Genomic DNA, 20,812 nt, shown 5'->3' with positions numbered 1-20,812 from the left:
ATACACTCATATATCTGAAATAAGAAGTCCACCTTACAAACCCTGAAAATATAACTCTGAAAACATAAACCCTCACTATTACAGGATGTGCAGGTGGTTTCAGACCTGTGAAGACCTTCGAACAGGATTAAAATCCAGTAGGCAAAGGTCTCTGATTCTTTGTTAGCTACAGAGGAAGATGTGCTATGATGGACACCTAGGGGGTCTTCCCATCCCCATTCCCATCCCCATCCCAGATCCACACCTAGAGGCGGGTCAGGCAGCACAATTCAGAGAACCACCAGAAAACCTGTGAGAATAGGGATCTACTCTGAATCCAGCTTCTCTCAGCTCTGTACCCCTTGCTGTGTAGGAGTCAGTGAAGGAGAAAACTGACTGGGTGGGAAGAAAAGGGACCTTGAACCATGCCGGGGAGACCTGTGAACTGTGACATGAGCAGCAACAGCACCATCACAGACACACACTTGCCAGGCACAGGTTCATGACAGATCCTGGCCTCTTGCAGCACCAGAGCTCCGAACGGCCTCTACCTGCTCAGTCTCCCATGGGATCCAGGCTCTTCTCCTGGGTGCTGGACATGCCTTGGTTTCTCAAAACTAAGTGTGTACTGGATGCACCTGGGGGAATCTCAGCTCTAAGTATGCCAAGCCTTGCCAGAGGAACCATGTATTTTGAAAACGTACGGGGTCTGTGTTAAAAACAACAATTTCCCTTTCAGAGCATGAGGGGATTCCACGTTCCTCTGCTCAGTTGTGCTTTGTCTCCTGGAAGCAGGTGGCTCGAGAAACCTTTTTGGGAAATCCCTGTCCCTGCAACTGCTGTGCCTCAGTTCCAAACATTCCCTATACAGCCTCATAGGTCCTAGCTCCAGGTTTTATCTCCATTCATGACCCTGTGCTCACACAGACCTCTTGAAAGCAGGTAACGAGGATGGAGCAGTAACAGGTGTGAATACATGCTACTTTTGGCATCATCTATGGGAAGCAATGTCAGCTGGAAATGCACCAGCATGAATTTTATACTATTGTGATGTAGCACTTCTGAGATTGAAGGTACAATGGCATTTTCCAAGCTGGTCAACCAAACATCTCACTCCATAAGCTGGACACATGTCCCCTATGGGCGTGGGATTCTGTGGGTCTCCTTTTGCCAGCAGCAAAGACCTTGCTCAACCATCTCCTCTGCTTTGCTTCAAACTTTTCCTCCACTTTGCAGGATCTTCTCAAATCTGGGTCTAACTTGCCTGCAGTGAGAGGAATTGTGACTATTGTCCCTCACATGAAAGACGGTGCCCATGGAGTTTTGAGAGTTAAGTTAGGAATGAAAATGAGAAATTAATTGCTCATAATACAGACTGTTAGGAACCCCAAGGATTAATTCAACTCCCTATTTTTTAATTGTACTACTCCCATCAGAATGTCAAGGGTAAAACAGTTCTGACTCTTTCTAAAGGCTGTGGAACATTTATTTATTTCAAAGGTGACTTAGAAACACAGGAGGTGTCGTGATAAGTAGTGGAGACAAAAAAGAAACAGTATTGAGATTAATACATTCATATGGGGAATTGTTTAATTGTTCTTTTTTTAACCTTTAGAATGAGTTGAAGATCCCAACTCAGCTTGGTGCCTGCCGGAGGCAACATTTCTTCCCTTACCCCTCTGAGCTGTGAATTCAAACTCTTTCAGGAAAAAGACCAGCAATTCTCTCCTTCACTTCCCAAACACCTCCCACTCCTACCCAGACCATGGATGGGCAGGAAAATGCAGGAACAGAGCCAGAAACAGGAGATCTCCAAGGAAGGTTGACAGTCAGTACTGGGATCTTCTGTGTAAAGTGCTGTTGAAGCAGCCAGGTGGCACGTCCAGCCGACAAGGTGAAAGGAATAAGAGAAGTGAGAAGACTTCCCAGAGGTGGAGGGTGGAATGTGGGCAGCAGCCCCCTGGAGGGCTGAGTGGGGAAAACAAAACGGACCTAACAGAAGCTGTGTGTGTGGAAACCCACTTCTGACTTATCACTTTTCATGAATTCTATGCTTCACGGTGTTACACTGTTTATTATTTCTGATGAGTGACAGTAATTATTTTCTTTCTTACTGGTACATAATAAAGTGGTGCGCATCAGAGTTACTGCTATCTTAGACTTAATTAATCAGTATCAGGTGATCCTGAGGCTCAGTGATGTCACTGTGGGAACTGCTCTGTGGGGACAGGGACGTCCCTCCTCCTCTGCTCCTGCTCACAGTGACCCTGATCTGGTAAAGCTCGCATCCTGCCCTGACCCTGTCATGGGCTCCTCTGCTGGGTGGCCCTGTGTGTCCTGTGGGCAGGTGAGTCCTCAGAACACCAAGCAATCTCATTGTGTCTGTGTGTGTGTGTGCGCGCGTGTGTGTGTGTATGTGTGCGTGATGACTACAATTGTTTTCCTCCTGTTCCCAACTTCTATCTCCACAGATCACGCAGATGCTGGAGTCTCCCAAGACCCCAGACACAAGATCACAAAGACGGGACAGAATGTATCTTTCAAGTGTGTTCCAATTTCCGAACACAACCGCCTTTACTGGTACCGACAGACCTTGGGGCAGGGCCCAGAGTTTCTGACTTACTTCCAGAATGAAGCTCAACAAGACAGATCAGGGCTGTTCAGTGATCGGTTCTCTGCAGAGAGGCCTGAGGGATCTATCTCCACCCTGATGATCCAGCACACAGAGCAAGGGGACTCGGCCGTGTATCTCTGTGCCAGCAGCTTAGCCACAGCATGGCACAGTCGCCTCCTTCCTGTTCACAAACACTCAGGCACTTACTTCTCCTTCCAGCTCTCAGAAGCCCTGAACAAAGGAGCTGCCCTGCTCTTTCCTCAGCAAGGAGAATGAATGCATTTGGAACTTCAGGTATTCTTCTGATACTAGGAGGTCAGAAAATAACCTCTGAAATACAGGAACAGGGAACACTAGGTAGTAATAATTTTGGCTTATGGATTTCTGGGATTCCTTGTATATAATTGAAATTTCTATAATTAGGATATAACAGAGCTTAGTCTCAGGGATAGTGACTAACTAAATATTCTCTTATAGAACTATGAAGTTTCAGCACATTCATATTAAACTACTGTTACCACGTGGTCACCAACTCAGACCTACAATCTACCAAGGAGTGGGGAAGCCAAAAGAAAACACTGATAAGGCCATTTACAGCTACCACCCTTGGAAGACAATTGGAATATTTAGTAAAAATTTCCATCAAAATCAATTATTCAGAAATAACTATTACACACAATAATGCATATTAACTCATGTTTATACATTGCTTTTTTCCTTCTGAAAATCTTGTAGTCATTCTGTGTTTAATTTCCTTCTTCTCCAGTCTAACTTAAAAAAAATAGAAATACAAATTGAGATTGGTTTCATAAGATAAATCCCACCTGGGAAGGTGTTAAAAGGACACAATTCAAAGAAGACCTGAATAAAATTATATCAACTACGTAGGATTCTTTGAGGTTTCCAAAGCAGATGTACCAATTTACATTCCCATGAGAGGTATATGAGTGTTTTGGATGGAATTTTTTTTTCTCTCTCTCTGTAGATTAGTTTTTCCCTCTACTAATAGTTTCTCTTGATAAACAGAAGTTCTTAAGTGACAATCACTCCATGTTTCTCCTGTTTCAGTTAGTGTTTTGTATTTTGGTGTCCACTTTAGGAAATCCTTGCTTACTTCAAAATGATCATGTTTTCTTATATTTCCTTCTAAAATCTTTATATTTTCCACTTTTCACACTTAGACTCACAATTGAACTGGAATTAATTCTTTGCAGGTGATATGAGGAAGAGGTCAAGTTTTATTTTTCCAAATGATTATTCAATTTACCCAGTACTATTTGTTAAGTGGTAATAGTTTCGTCATCACCCTGTAATACCACTTTTGTCATAAGTCAGTCATTATACATGTGTGACCTTTTTTCTCGGATCTCTATTTTGTTATATTGGTCTGTTCTATCAGTTCTTGCACTGATAATACACTGTCTTACTACAGCTTCATCCTCATTCTTAATATCTGGTAGAATAATTTCTCAAGCTTTGTTCCTTTTTATCAAGTGTTCTTGAGCACTCTTGACACTTTTTTTTCATATACATTTTAAAATCAGCTTGCCAAATTATTCAAGAAAAAGATAACAACTGCTGGGATTTTTGTTTTTGTTTTTGTTTGTTTCCAACTGACTTAAGTGCATCACAGAACAAAGGTAAAAATATTAATAGAAATATAAAAATATCTACCACCCAAAAATATAAAATACAAAATATCTAGCATCAATCAAAAATTACAGACCTGCAAAGAAGCATGAAAAAAGGATCCATAACAAAGAGAAGGATTAATTAATAGAAACCAACTCAGAAATGACAAATTGGCAGACAAAGAAAGTCAAACAGTTATTGTAACTCTGGTCTGTAAGTTCAAAGTTTTGTAGAGATGGGGAAAGGCATAATGAGGTCCAAACAAAGCTTCTAGAGATAAAAATTACAATGTCTGTTATGAAAAATATACCGGATGAAGTTAACATCAGATTAGACATTACAGGATAAAATATTAATAAACTTGAAGAAATAACATAAACAATTCTTGGTGAAATACGGAGAATAAGAGGAGGTCATCAGTAAACTGAGGGACAACTTTAAGTAGCTTAATATGTAATTAGAGTCCCAAAAGCAAATTTTTAAACTTAAATTTCTTTAAAGGATCATTAGCTATTTACACTGAAATAATTCCAACACAGTGCAGGGATTCTAATATATACAAAAGTAAATCTATAACAAGACTAGCATAAAGACAGGGGAGGAATAAATGAACACATGTATCATTGGAAGGTTTCCATAATCTGAGTGAAGTCACTTGAAGGTAGACTGTGTTAAAGTAGAGATGCATACTGAAAATCATAGAGCAACCACTAAGATGACAAAACACAGCCAACACAATACAGAGTTAAAAAAATGCTCAAATAATCCATAAAAACAACATAAAAAGATAAAAGGAATATAGAAGCAATGGGATTGATAGAAAACAAATAGAAGATGATAGACACAAAAGTAACCACATCAACAATCACATCAAATCTAAATAGTCTAAAAGCACAGATTGTACTATTGAGTATTATTAAATAATATCAAAAAACAACTATATGTTGCTTATCAGAATACTATGAAGACTCAGAATGTAAAAAAATAAAACAAAAGTATGGAAAAAGATGTACTATGCCAACACCAATTAAAGGAAAGCTAGAGTAGTTATGTTAATATCAAACAAAATAAATTTCAAGCAGAGAATATCTGAGATAACGAAAGTCATGTCCTAATGACAAAAGTATTGGTCTATCAAGAGGTCTTAACAATCAAATACTTATGTACCTGAAAATGGATCTTCAAGATACCAAGGCAAAAACAGAACTGCCAGGAGAATTAGACAAATCCACAATTACAATCAGAGATTTCAATACCCCTCTTTTAGTAACTGGTTTAATGAGTTGACAAAAACAAAGACGAGGCCGGGCGCGGTGGCTCAAGCCTGTAATCCCAGTACTTTGGGAGGCCGAGATAGGCGGATCACGAGGTCAGGAGATCGAGACCATCCTGGCTAACATGGTGAAACCCCGTCTCTACTAAAAAAAATACAAAAAAAACTAGCCCGGCGAGGTGGCGGGCGCCTGTAGTCCCAGCTACTCGGGAGGCTGAGGCGGGAGAATGGCGTAAACCCGGGAGGCGGAGCTTGCAGTGAGCTGAGATCCGGCCACTGCACTCCAGCCTGGGCGACAGAGCGAGACTCCGTCTCAAAAAAAAAAAAAAAAAAAAAAACAAAGACGAGTAAGGATACGGAAGATATGAACTACACCAACAACCCACTTGACTTGACGTTTACAGAACACTTCATCCAATAGCAGCAGAATACATGTTCCCTTGGAGTGCGCACTGGCTGTGTGCCAGCATGTACTATGCACTCTGGGCCATAAAACAAGCATCCATGCATTAAAAGTATTCAAGTCAAACCAAGTGTGCTTGCTGGTCGCAGTAAAACTTCATTGCAAATCAATAAGAGAAAGATTTCTGGAAAAGTCCTAAATATTTCAAAATTAGATAATAGTTGTCTAAATAACTCATAAGACAAAGAATAAATCAAAAGATAAAAGATAATTTACAATTATTTTAATAGTATCTTTTGGTCATTTTTTTTTTTCTTTTTGACCAAATACTGGTGAGAATGAAGATAAATGGATAAATGAGATTTCTTTTTTTTTTTTCTTTGAGACAGAGTGTCACTCTGTCACTGAGGCTGGAGTGCAGTGGCGCAGTGTTGGCTCACTGCAACCTCCGTCTCCTGGGTTTGAGCAATTCTCCTGCCTTAGCCTCCTGAGTAGCTAGGATTACAGGCGTCCACCACCACGCCTGGTTAGTTTTTATATTTTTAGCAGTGATGGGGTTTCATCATTTTGGGCAGGCTGGTCTTGAACTCCTGACCTCAGGTGATCCACCTGGCTCGACCTCCCAAAGTGCTGAGATTACAGGTGTGAGCCACTGTGCCTGGCCCAGCCCTTTCTTTTTTGGGGGGAGAGTAAATTGTAAAATCCTTTTTGTCTAATAATTTAGCAACAAACATCAAAAGAGTTAAAATTTCTAACAGTCCTTGACTCAGAGTGTTTTTTGTTTAATGAATTTATTTTAAGGAAATTGCTATATATGCATAAAATGTTTGAGAATGTTCAAAACAATTATTTTAAACTGAACAAATATAAAAATATATCAAAGTTGGTAGGATGCTGCCAAAGCAGGACTGAGAGGAAAACTGAAGGACAGGGGATAATTTTCTATTCATTCTCAGGCCAGAACTACCCTGATACCAAAATGAGACTAAGAGATTCCAAGAAAGCTACTATTATCTCTCAGGAACACAGATTCAATGATCCTTTTACAATTACAGCCTAGAGAATCCAACAATATGTAAGAGGGATAGTACAACACGGTCAAGTAGGGTTTATCTCAGTAATGCAGTGTTGGTCTGACATTTCAAAAAACAGACTATGTCATTTACCTTATCTGTACTAAAAATATGAAAACTATATGCTATCTATAGATAAACACTTGATAAAATTCAACATCCTTTCTTGATGAAAACTGTTATCAAAGTAATAAGAAATTTTCTTCCCCTAAAAAAGGACATTTATGACATCCCGTGGTTAAACAGGAGAATATTTTTGCAAGCAAACTGTGATAAGTCAAAGATGCATATTGTAATTCCCAGATCAAATACTAAAAACAGCAAAAAGAGGATAAAATAGTCTTTTTAGCAAATAGTTCTAGAAAAATGTCATAATATGGAAAAATAATGAATCTCTAGCCTTATCTCACTCCATAAACCAGATGTGGGCAAACTATGGCCTCGGGGCCAAACTTGGCCTCTGTCTGTTTTCATACAGCTCAGAAACTAACAATAATTTTACATTTTTAAAAGATTTTAAAAAAGCAAAAATTAAAGAAGTAAAAACGTTAAAAAAGTAAAAATTGTTACATATAAAAATATAAGATATTCAAATTTCAGTGAACATAAATGAAGTTCTGTTGGATCATGGCCACAGTCATTCGTGTATATATTGTCAATGGTTGCTCTTGCACTACAATGGCAGAGTTGAGTAGTCGACACAAATACCGCATGATGCACAAAACTAAAAAATTTATTATCTCACCCTTTACAGGACAACTGCTGACCCTTCCCATAAACAAAAATTAGTAAGAGACACAAAAAAATCCCAGATATCAAAAAACTAGAACCCAAAAGCTTCTGGAAGAAAACATAGCAAGCTCTCTTCATGATCATAGGGTAGGCAAAGATTTCTTAAAGACAAAAGAATGTTCTAACCATAAAAAAAGCAAATTGTTCTTTATGCAAATCCCAAAAAGTTCTTCAAAATATATTAAGAAAAAATAAACGTAATCTGAGAAAGGGCTGGATTCATATTATAAAGAATTCCTACACATCAATCATAAAGAAGACAATTCACTAAAAACAAAAAATTGACTAGAGTATTAAAATAATAAAAGATATAAAAGTAAGCAGTTTCTTTTCATGAGACTAATGTGCTTATTTCTCCAGCTTAGGTGGTTGTTTCACTGATAGCAGGTCACTGTCAGCTGCCTCCAGGAATCACCTTTGGTTGAAGGGAATGCTTTGTCCAGGTCTCACCCCATTCCTATGGCAGCTGGCATCTAATGACTGGCTGATATCTCCTTTCCTACACCATTATTTGATGAAATTTAAAATTTAAATTTAAATGTAAAAGTTTTGGTTCTTGTTTAGAAAAACATTTGCTTCTCCCTCACTACCCTGTGCAAAAGTTGAGTTTGAGGCAGGTAAACCTGAAATCAGCAAGAGCTGGAAGCACCCAGCCTCCCTAGTCAGGGTCCTTAGCGCTTTATCATAGTGACTACACACTGGCCACTGGAGGGCACTGTGGATCCACTGAGTGGGCCACTGATAGCGCTGTCTGGGAGAGAGAGGGTTAAGGGAGACAGTCTTGATTTCGTCTCTGTATCAGGGATATTACTAGATGAACCGGAGGTAGTGCTGGCACAGGAAGAGTCAATCATAGCCTTATCAGATCAACCGATATGCATGTGTATTTGTCATGATAGGAAGCCATGAACTGCAGCCTTATGTGACCTCTCTAGGTGCCTAAGTTTGACAGGGAGTGTGGGGAGGGTTGCAGCAGGGCAGCCTGGATAACCCAAGCCGGGCAGAGACAAAGGAGCATCTGCCTCAGATGAAAATCTCAGAAGCTGTGGGGATGGCTGTCTGCCCGGAAGCCCGCCTCCCACCCCTTGCTCAGCACAGCTAGCTTCCCCTGCCCCCTGCCCTGCAGGAAGCTGGACAGGATGGGGGAAAGCCTGAGTTAGCTGAGTTAGTCCTGGAGTACAGGGTGCCTATGGGAGCCTACAGGACGATGACATCAGAACAGTGACATCACAGTAAAAACCTCCAAAAACGGTGAGGAGGAGCAAAAGCCCTGCTTTCTCACCCCAGGAAACCGGCGCCCTGAGAAGGGAGATGCTTGGTCCTGACCTGCCTGACTCTGCCTGGAACACCAGGCTCCTCTGCTATGTCATGCTTTGTCTCCTGGGAGCAGGTGAGTCCTGAATACAGCTGGGACATCCCTGCATGCATAGCATTCGATTGTTGCTGAAGTATCAAACACTCCTCAGCTGAGTCTTCAGCTTCTGTCTCCTTCCTCCACAGGCTCAGTGGCTGCTGGAGTCACCCAGTCCCCAAGGCATCTGATCAAAGAAAAGAGGGAAACAGCCACTCTGCAATGCTATCCTATCCCTGAACACGACACTGTCTACTGGTACCAGCAGGGTCCAGGTCAGGGCCCCCAGTTCCTCATTTCGTTTTATCAAAAGATGCAGAGAGAAAAAGGAAGCATCCCTGATCGATTCTCAGCTCAACAGTTCAGTGACTATCATTCTGAACTGAACATGAGCTCCTTGGAGCTGGGGGACTCAGCCGTGTACCTCTGTGCCAGCAGCTTAGGCACAGCCCTGCAGAATTACTGGCTTTCTGTACCCAAACCCTCCTGTCTCAGTTGGAGATGTAACAGGGAGAAGGAGGTGGGGGCTGCCACACAGCTTTAGCCAAGCCCCAGAGATGCTTCTAGTTCTTTTCTAACATTTTCCCCCATCCTGCTGAACTCAGTGAGAGCTCCTGCACTTGTGGGCTCCTGACCCACTAGAAGTTCTCACATCTTAGCCAGTACTTTTTAATTCCTAGCAAGTGGTGGGAGCTCGTACTCTGTGCCAACATATGGGCATGTGTTTTAGCGTGTTTTCTGTTGCCATACAGAATACCTGAGACTGGGTATTTTATAAATAAATGAAATTTGCTTCTTATAGCTCTGGAGGCTGGGAAGTCCAGGGTCAAGGACCCATATCTGGTGAGGATCTTCTTGCTGGTGAGGACCCTGCAGAGTCCTCAGGTGGCACAGGGCATCACATATGAGGGGGCTCATGAAAGATGGCCAAACTGGCTTTTATAACAGACTCACTCTCATGATAACCTACCCATTCCCTCTATAACCCATTAATCCATGAATGGATTAACCTTCACAAGGGCAGAGTCCTTAAGACCTAGTCACCTCCCAAAGGTCCTACCTCTCAATGCTGCTGCATTGGGAACCAAGTTTTCAATATATAAATTATTTAGGAACACAGTCAAATCATAGCAGTGCACATTGTGTTTTTTTCTTCTTTTTTGAGACAGGGTCTCACGCTGTCACCCAGACTGGAGTGCAGTGGTGTGATCATGGCTCATTGCAACCTTGAGCTCCTGGGTTCAAGCAATCCTCCTGCCTCAGCTGCTTGAGTAGCTATGATTACAGGGAAACATCACCTTGTAGTGACGTGTCCTGTTGCCTGGCTAATTTTTTTTTTTTTTTTTTTTTTTGAGGCGGAGTCTCGCTCTGTCGCCCAGGCTGGAGTGCAGTGGCCGGATCTCAGCTCACTGCAAGCTCCGCCTCCCAGGTTTACGCCATTCTCCTGCCTCAGCCTCCCGAGTAGCTGGGACTACAGGCGCCCGCCACCTCGCCCGGCTAGATTTTTTTTGTATTTTTTAGTAGAGACGGGGTTTCACCGTGTTAGCCAGGATGGTCTTGATCTCCTGACCTCGTGATCTGCCCGTCTCGGCCTCCCAAAGGGCTAATTTTTTTTTTAATTTTTATTTTTTGTAGAGATGAGGCCTTGTCATGTTGTCCAGATTAGTCTCAAACTCCTCAAATGATCCTCCTGACTTTATGTGTTTTAATGCAAAGATAGACATTAGTATATCCACTTTAAAAATGAAGAAGATTTCAGTGTACTATTTTATAGACACAGAGCTGTGCCTCATGAACTTCTCCAGTATTTCATATTTCTAAGGATCAAAGCCAGGATTCAAACCTACGACTCCATGCCTCCAAAATAAAACTTCTAAAATTCTATAGTGTTTCCTGGGCCTTAGTCAAGGAGCTACAGCAAAGCACTATTCTTCCATCTCAAGACTAGCCAAGCAGTAGAAGAGGGTCACATATTATGGAATGTGGTTACTATGGCTTATGGCCTGCCAACCTCCAGGACATATAACTTCTGGCCAGAGAATATTTGTCCTGTCTTAGTTCCATATAGAATGGGGCCACAATATGTCCTAATATAGACATATAGGGACAAGGGGCATTTCTAATACATCAGAGGGTTCAGTCAAGGAAACAGAATCCTCTAGGAATTCCAAGGAGAATAGGAATTACTACAGGGAATTAGTGGTTATAAACCACTGGGAGGCTGAGAAGTGGGAGGTTCTCAGAAGGCTGAAGCTTGCCCTCAGGTCTACCACTAGTGATCAGAAAGGCTGAAGTTGCTACTTTTGCCCAGGTCGGGGACTACTGGAAATAGCTGAGAGTCACAGTGGTCTTGCAGTGACCAAGAGGGGGATTCACAAGAAAGTATCCAGAGGTCGTTGCAAATCCACCTGTCTGTTGCTGTCAGATAAAAGTCTTTATTCTGCTTCCAACTTTTCCACAAGTATAGCTTATTGGGGGAAGCAAAACTGTTTTCAGAAACTTGCTCTCAGGAGAATCTGGGACATGTATTTTCAAGTCTTCTAGCTCTTGCAATAAGAGATAGAGAAAGATTGTTGGAGGACATTTAAGGGTACTCAGTGCCAATAGACAAGCATCAGCACACCCAGCTATGCAGCAGAGAAATGGAAAGCAGGAGAATAAATTTTATATTTTCTGTCAACTTGTCCATGAAAATTTATTACATGTATATATATAGTTTTGCTGTTGTCATTTAGTTGTTGTTCACTTGTTAATTTATTCAGTAGATATTCCTGGAATACCTATTATGTTAAAAATTTCCTTGGAATACAGAAAATGAGATGTAATTTTTCAAATTACACATTTTGTCTTTAAGAAGTCTAAAGTCTGGCAAGATAATATATTCCTAATTATTCATACATGCATTTACAACGTATGAGAGTCATTTGAATCAGTCAGTTTTCTGGCGTGGAACAGATGACACATTCAAAAAGGCTGAAGTGAAAGCAATTTAATCAAAGGACTGTGTTCAGAGGGATAAACAGACTTAGGGACACAAGGAGTGTTCGAGGGACCAGGGGTTTCCAGCACACTGAGAAGCCAGTACAACTCCTGGGCCTATGGAGAAAGGGGTGGGAGGGAAATGCTGTGTTCCTGGAGGTGCATGCAAGTAATGAGAAAAGTTTTCCAAAGGGAGGAACTCAGGACCAGAAGCTAGGAAGGGGAAGCCCAGATATGCTGAACTCTCTCTTCACTACCCTTCACTGTCCACCTGGTGTCTGCCATTGGAAAGCCCAGCCGAAACCTTGGATAGCACCCTTTGCTGAAATCAGTCTTCAAGGGCACAGCCCAGGGCAGTACAGGGCAGGGAAGCGAGAGTGGGTTGCGGGGAGCGTTGGGTGCACATGTACAACAACCAGCACAGCAGCTACCAAGTGTATGATGTGCCATTTGCAGATGCATATGCAAGCACACAGTGGACAGAGACCAACTTAATTCTACCTCTTTTATGTGAACTTACAGAAAATTCCCTTGTTGATTACTAATAACAAGCAATATTGTTAATCCCATTTTCTCTGGGCCATATACAAAGTACATTATTTCAATTAATTTCTTAAGAACTTCATAAGGGAGAACAATTCACTCCCATATTACAGGTAAAAAACTGTTAGAGAATTTAGATAATTTTCTAAAGGAGGTACAGCTAACAAATATTGAACTTGGACTCACACCTAGGCCATACTAACTTTCAACCTATGCTTGAAGTTACTCCACCCTATACATTTTGGTAGAGGAAGATACCTTCAACATTGGAAACATTGATCCAAATGTCCCTTTTGGAAACAATGCATCTGACACAAATCATTTGAATAACATCTTTCACGTGGGAGGCTACATGCTAAAGAGGAAGGTCCTTGGAGATGAGGAGACCTCAGTGGTTCATATTCTGATTCCTTGGGTCAGTGACTTGAAAAACATTTAGCTGGCCGGGCGCGGTGGCTCAAGCCTGTAATCCCAGCACTTTGGGAGGCCGAGGTGGGCGGATCACAAGGTCAGGAGATCGAGACCACAGTGAAACCCCGTCTCTACTAAAAATACAAAAAATTAGCCGGGCGCGGTGGCGGGCGCCTGTAGTCCTAGCTACTCAGGAGGCTGAGGCAGGAGAATGGCGTGAACCCAGGAGGCGGAGCTTGCAGTGAGCCGAGATCGCGCCACTGCACTCCAGCCTGGGCAACAGCGTGAGACTCCGTCTCAAAAAAAAAAAAAAAAAAAAAGAAAAACATTTAGCTAAGTTTTGTCACTTGTAAACTGATAATATATGTCATAATATATGTCTTACAGAAATTTTAAACTTGTAAACAAGACAAAGTCTAATACATAGTATAGGCTCAATAAATCTTAGGTCCCTGTGAATTTTCTGACAAATCTCTAGTCGAGCAGTTATTTACTTTGTGCAATCTGGTAACAAAGGCAGACACGAATTACTTTTGTCTGATTCACCTATGATTCAGACACAAAGTCATCTAAAATGCCGATATAGTAGTCTGATCATTCACTGGTAAAAGTAACATAAACAGTTGTGCCTTAAGAGAAAGTGAAAAATGTTGCATCTTACAGCATTTCCTGCTTGATACTGAGTCTGATATGCAAGGTGTGATGCTCCCAGAAAGGTGTGAATTCAGAGCAATCCTGATGGATTCCATCTCCTGTTGCTCCAGCACAAACTCAATATTGTACCTTTATCCTGGTTTCCCCTCTCCCTATTTCATTCTCCCATCTCTCTTATTCCTAATTCCTGAGATCCTTTCCAAAGCAAACTACTTTCACCAAAGCCCACATCTCAAACTTTGCCTTCAGGGTCAGCTTAAAACTTTGACAGTGATAGAATGGGATGACCCTCTAAGACTCTTCTCTTTGAAAAAGGCCGTGGTTTTCTTTTAGTTATACTGCCATGCATTCATTCACAAGTCTTATAATGATATGTGAACTATCTCTTCCAAGTTCATTTGGACTCATTCTGAGTTTCCAACAGACTCACATGGGTCTCTGCTCAGTTAAGGCTCTGAGCTTATTTGTAACTGAATAGACTAAGTTTATGTTTCAGAGCTTCAGGGTCTGCCTGGACTCAGAGAACCATTCATTTCTTTCTTTAGTCATTCAACAAAAATTTAACGAGCGTATGTGTAGAGTAGATCCAAGTTTTGTGGAGCAGGTGGCTTATAAAATTTTAGGGATCGCTTTGAAAAAGAGAAGACAAAATGACAATGTCTTAAAAAAATTCTGTGCAGGGCCAGGCACAGTGGCTCATGCCTGTAATCCCAGCATTTTGGGAGGCCGAGGCAGGTGGGTGATTTGAAGTCAGGCGTTCAAAATCAGCCTAGCCAACATGGTAAAACCCTGTCTCTACTAAAAATACAAAAATTAGCCAGGCATGGTGGTGGGCACCTGTAATCCCAGTTACTTGGGAGACTGAGGCAGGAGAACCACTTGAGCCCAGGAAGCGGAGGCTGCAGTGAGCAGAGATCACACCATTGTACTCCAGCCTGGGTAACAGAGTGAGACTCTGTCTCAAATTTAAAAAAATAAATAAATTCTGTGCAAGTGAGAAGGCCTAAAGTTATTCTTCATTGACTTCATGGCAAATCCACTTCTAGCTAGTTATCGTGTGTAGGCACCATGTAAATGTTTGAGAAACATTAGCACAGAAAACAGACAAAGCTGCAAAATAAGGTGTATGTTTTCAACAAAAGAAAATTTGTAAATCAATAATGATCAAGAAATAAAAATGTAAATACAAGGAAAATACTCCTGGTAGATGTTTATCTCCCCAGAGAAGTCAGAGTATTGTTGAGAATTCTATTGGTGGATCACACCTTATTTATTGATGGATCACACATTATTTTGATAACAATTCTCAGTGCTCTTGGATTCCATGTGCCCTACCCTAAAGAATCTGAGCCCTGAGATGGAAAACTTTCCTGTCCTGTCCTGACTCAACCATGGGCAATGATCTCTTTTTCTGTGTGCCTTTTGGTATCCCAGGACCAGGGGAGTTCTGGGCATAGATGAGAAAGCTCTTCCTGGGATTGCCAGGCCCCAGCCACAGCCTCTCCATGGGGGTGTTCATGGGTCTCCTCCCTGTCTCCACTTCAGATTCTGTATCCATTCTCACTGGAGCATGAGTGTAGGAATTAGCCACCCAGGTTACATCAAGATGTGCAGTCACAAAAAGGGAGCCTCACACTGAGATGTAACCTGTATCTGAAATAACAATAGTACCACTATTGACTGGATGTAGTCATGTGTCACTACGTATTCTTTGTGTCTTCACATCTCTTCCTATTGTATTTTAAAGCATTTCATAGTATGTGGTGTTGCCTAGTAAAGCATTCTCATAGCAAAAAAAAAAAAAGTACATATGTATACATATGCATATATATATTCTATCGGTTCTGTTTCTCTGGAGAAACTATATATATATATATATACACTCTATATGTATAGAGAGAGAGAGAAAGAGAGAAGAGGAGAGGAGAGGAGAAGAGAAGAGAACAGAAGAGAGGAGAGGAGAGGAGAGGAGAGGAGAGAAGAGAAGAGAAGAGAAGAGAAGAGAAGAGAAGAGAAGAGAAGAGAAGAGAAGAGAAGAGAAGAGAAGAGATCTGTTAGGGAAATTGGCTCACGTGATTATGAAGGCTGAAAAGTTCCCCAGTATGCCAGCCATCTGCAAGCTGAAGATGAAGCAATGCCAGTAGCATGACTCAGTCCAAGTTTGAAGGCCTCAGAACCAGAGAAGCCAATGTTGTGTCTCTCAGCCCGAGACCAAAAACCTGACAACCCAGGGGATTGCTGGTGTAAGTCCCAGAGTCCAAAGGTAGGAGAATCTGGAGTTCTGATATCCAAGGGCAGTGGAAGACACATGTCTCATCTCTGAGAGACAATGCAAATTCACCCTTCCTGTGTCTTTTTGTTTTATCCAGGCCCCCAGCTGACTGGATATTGCCCATGCACATTGAGAGTAGATCTTCCCCACACAGTTCATCAATTTACAAGCCAATTTCCTCCAGAAATACCCTCGCAGACATACCAAGAAACACTGCTGTACCAGTATCCAGGTATGCCTTCATCTGGTCAGATTAACACCTAAAATTAACCATCACACTACCAGCGGGAACACACAGAGGTCTGAGCTCTGATGATGAGACTCCTGTGAGGTGAACTAATGTGACAGAGCATAAAACAATATACAAATTATATGGACCCTAACATTAAGACTTTTTGAAACCTTCCCAGATGTCAGGTGGCTCTTTTAACAGAGGCCATTCCTGTAGGCTGACATCCAGTTATCCAGAGTTTGAGAAAAGACAAAATCTAATAAAAGGAACTTAGAGGCAAATTTGAGGAGATGAGTTCTAAAGGACACCAGACTGCCATGAGAATGTCCCTTAGACTACATAAATATTAGAAACAATTAAAACAGCATAAAAATGAAGAATTGTATCCTAATGGGAACAAAATATGCAGAGAGGAATGCATTTTCTTTCTAAAATCCTGCAAAGAGCATATGCACTTATGTCTTTAAAAGTAGTCTATAGATTATTCCCATTCTGAGCTATTAATTGTATATATGCCCTATAAAGTATTGCTGTACATATCATAAATTACATATATTCACTCTCTCTCTATATATATATACACACACACACTTTATTTTTGTGGAGAATGGAAGGGGTGTGGCAGGTTAACTTTGCAGCTCAACTATTTGTCAGGGGCACTGATGTTATCGAGTCACTGAGAACCTAAGTTCTATTTCCCTGAGCAGGGCTGGGAGACACGAGATCCTGGCCTGGACCTGAAATGGGCACAAGGTTCTTCTTCTATGTGGCCCTTTGTCTCCTGTGGACAGGTGAGGGCTGGTCACAGGTGGGCTTCCTTCCCTGGAATTCCCAAGGCCTCAATAAAAGCCTTTTTCTTGGGATTACAGCATCAAGGTCTATTGTTTTCTATAACAGGACACATGGATGCTGGAATCACCCAGAGCCCAAGACACAAGATCACAGAGACAGGAACACCAGTGACTCTGAGATGTCACCAGACTGAGAACCACCGCTATATGTACTGGTATCGACAAGACCTGGGGCATGGGCTGAGGCTGATCCATTACTCATATGGTGTTGAAGACACTGACAAAGTAGAAGTCTCAGATGGCTACAGTGTCTCTAGATCAAAGACAGAGGATTTCCTCCTGACTCTGGAGTCCGCTACCCGCTCCCAGACATCTGTGTACTTTTGTGCCAGCAGTGAATCCACAGTGCTGCACGGCTGCCTCCTCTCTGCACGTAAAGGGCAGTTAGACTGAGGTTGCTCTGTGTCTGTCCCCACCCTGGGCAGTCCAGGCCTCCACAGGAGTCAGAGAGCCCTGGCCAGCCTGGAGGCCATAGAGCAGGGGCCTTAGGACCCTCAGTGCTGACGTCCATTCCTACCCCAGTCTCAAACCAACTGGAGGTCACCCCAACACCCTTAGCTTGCCTAGTCTCTCTTCTGCAGCTCTTGTTTTTCTGCTTTTAGAAAGGAAAAGGCATCACTAGTTGAGATTAGTGATAATTCTCTTAACCCCGAAGCCTGGACTTCTTCTCTCACCTGTGGCCTTCAGTGACTTCTTCAGCTGCCCCTTTCCCCATCCTCCACTATCCCTTCCACTCACAGTCACGAACCTTCACTCCTGACCTCTGTTCCTGGCTGCCTTTCCTCTACGGGGCAATAGCCTCATGGGGCCCTCTCTCATTTGCCCTTCACCTACATCTCCATCATCATTTTGCACACGTCTGCCCTGGTTCTCTCTGCTCCAGCCACACTCCTCTATGTTCAGTTATTTCCTCATATGTGTTATGTCGTTTTGATGTGTTTTTACAGATTACTTTTTTTGCACTGAGCATATGTTCCTCCCTCTTATCCCCAAGTCTCTACTTAATTCCTTACATGAGAGTATATTTCATGTACATTTACTCTTAACTATAAGCAGAAAAACTTAAATTTTACTAGAAGAAATTAAGGAAAATATTTTTATCCTTTGAGGGAAGACTTTTTTAGTGGAAATACAAAAGAACACAAGCCATAAAAAATAATACTGGCTGGGCAAGGTGGCTCATGCCTTTAATCCCAGCACTTTGGGAGGCCAAGGCAGTGTATCACTTGAGCCCAAGCGTTTGAGGCCAGCTTGGGCAACATGGCAAAACCTCATCTCTACTAAAAACCCAAAAATGAACCTGGCGAGTGGGCAGGCGCCTGTACTCCCAGCTACTCTGGAAGGTGAGGCATGAGAATCACTTGAACCTGGGAGGTGGAGGTGGCAGTGAGCCGAGATGGCAGCACAGCACTCCAGCCTGGGCGACAGAGTGAAACTCCATCTCAAAACAATGACAACAACAAAAATAAAAACCTGACATTAGCTGTATTAATCATGTATCAAAACACATGATAAAAAACGAAAAGTCAAGCCACAGCCTGGAAAAGACATGAGGAATGCATGCAAATGAAGAATAATCAGCATGACAAAGACCCTTTATGCTCACAAAAGTGCCTTGGCTCCCCTTTGGTTCCAGGCTTCAGTTGTAGTTAAAGGGCTGCGAACATATGAAGAGATTCTGAATAACTGGATGTGTGCAGAACTGATGTGGGCAATCCCAAGGCTGGTCCTTAGTAATAACTTGCGGCGGCCACGCGCGGTGGCTCACGCCTGTAATCCCAGCACTTTGCGGGGGCCGAGTGGGTGGATCAAAGGTCAGGAGATGGAGAACATCCTGGCCAACATGGTGAAATCCCATCTCTACTAAAAATACAAAAATTAGCTGGATATGGTGGCAGGCGCCTGTAGTCCCAGTTACTCAGGAGGCTGAGGCAGGAGAATCACTTGAACCCTGGAGGTGGAGATTGCAGTGAGCCGAGATCGTGCCACTGCACTCCCGCCTGGTGAGAGTGGGAGATTCCGTCTCAAAAAAAAAAAAAAAAAGAAAGAAAAGAAGAGAAAAAAGAAATAACTTGTGGCACTGTGAAGGGAGTTCTCAAGTAGACACAGAAATTAGCTGCAAAGACTCATAGGATATAGCATACAGTTGCACTTACCGTTGAGATTTATTACAGTGTCATAGTAAATATTCAGCAGTGGATCATATGAAGAAAACACACAGAAGGAATCTAGAGGAGTTCACACACTGGCTTCCTTATGCTCTCTTCCTCCCAGGAGGGGTCACACAGATCTCACTTCTCCCAGCAACAAAAATGCATTAACACGTGTGCAATGTTTCTGCCTGTGGAGCTCATCAGAGACTCAACACCCCAGAGGCTTCAGTGGAGGCCGGACATGGAAGCACTCACTGCCTCGTATGAACCCAAAATCCACAGCCCAGAAGGAAATCTGGTGTTCAGCACAATACTGTTTGCGATATCAGTCTAGGCACAATGAGCTACTCCTCTCAGTTAGGAGAAACTTCATGTCAGTGCAGGGCACTGCTCACCAGACAGCTTCCCAGATGCCAGCCAAATGCCAGTCTTGCAAGCAGAACTTTCTAAGCGCCGCAGTCTCAAGCCTGCTGTTGACTGTTTTCTGTACAGATACCCTTCAACTCTTTTGCCATGCCCTAATAAACTTGGGAGCTACGCGATACAGATTGACTAACGATAATACGGAAGCAGCCTGGCTCACTGGGTCGTAATTTGGTAAAGAGCCATGGAAGAAAGCCACTTAGGTCCTGCTGGGCTTTGTGGACACGGGAAGTAAGACTTCATAGAATTAAGCCAATGAAATTTTAAGATTTATTTTTATTTTGTTTTCTGTAGCATAGCTTTTCTTATCTAATAGAGTTAGTATCTAAAATGAGTAAAGCATTCTCATATCTTACTAAGAAAAAGACAACCCAATAAAATGGCAATACTTAGTCTAAATAGGCATTTCACAGAAAAGTAAACATAAATTACCACTAACATAAAAGTAGGTTATTGGGCCAGGTGCAGTGGTTCATTCCTGTAATCCCAGCACTTTGGGAGGCCGAGGTGGGCAGATCACTTGAGGTCAGGGGTTCGAGACACGCCTGGCCAACATGGCGAGACCTCGTCTCTATAAAAAATAAAAAAAATTAGTCGGGCATGGTGGGATGTGCCTGTGGTCCCAGCAGCTACTCGGGAGGCTGAGGCACAAGAATTGCTTGAACCTGGGAGGCGGAGGTTGCGGTGAGCCAAGATCACTCCCCGCACTCCAGACAGGGTGACAGAGCAAGACTCCATCTTAAAAAAAAAAAAAAAGAATAGGTTCTTAACCTCACTTAGAATCAGAGTATTCCAATCTGAAACAGTAAATTATGAATGCAAACTTACCAGACCAGAAAGTTTTCAAAGAAATGATAGTCCCAAATATGAGAAAAGATATGGACTAGTGGAACTGTATTATACTACAGAAGAAAATTATAACTGATATGGTTTGGTTCTGTGTCACCACCTTCATCTCAAATTGTAATCCCCACGTGTCAAGGGAGGGACCTGGTGGGATGTGATTGGATCATGGGGGCGGTTCCCCCATGCTGTTTTCCCAATAGTGAGTGAATTCTCACAGGGCCTGATGGTTTATAAATGACAGTTTTCTTTTCTCTTTCTCTGTCCTGCTGCCATGTGAGATGTGCCTTGCTTCCCTTCTCCTTCTGCCATGATTGTAAGTTTCCTGAGGCCT

General features: G+C 42.3%; 1 gene segment (V, D, J or C); it reads left to right on the top strand.

The window, feature by feature from the left end:
- The window catches only part of LOC139362613 (T cell receptor beta variable 13-like), a 222,411-nt gene extending 211,955 nt beyond the window's left edge, over window positions 1-10,456 (top strand). Inside the window, 1 exon segment of the V gene segment in view lies at window positions 9,267-10,456. Within this exon segment, the coding sequence occupies window positions 9,267-9,661 (395 nt within the window).
- The last annotated feature ends 10,356 nt before the right edge of the window (window positions 10,457-20,812 follow it).

Source organism: Macaca nemestrina, chromosome 4, assembly GCF_043159975.1.
Source record: "Macaca nemestrina isolate mMacNem1 chromosome 4, mMacNem.hap1, whole genome shotgun sequence".
NCBI classification, from domain to species: domain Eukaryota; kingdom Metazoa; phylum Chordata; class Mammalia; order Primates; family Cercopithecidae; genus Macaca; species Macaca nemestrina.
The sequence above is the reverse complement of the archived record's forward strand: the minus strand, read 5'-3'. Positions and strand labels throughout refer to the sequence as shown.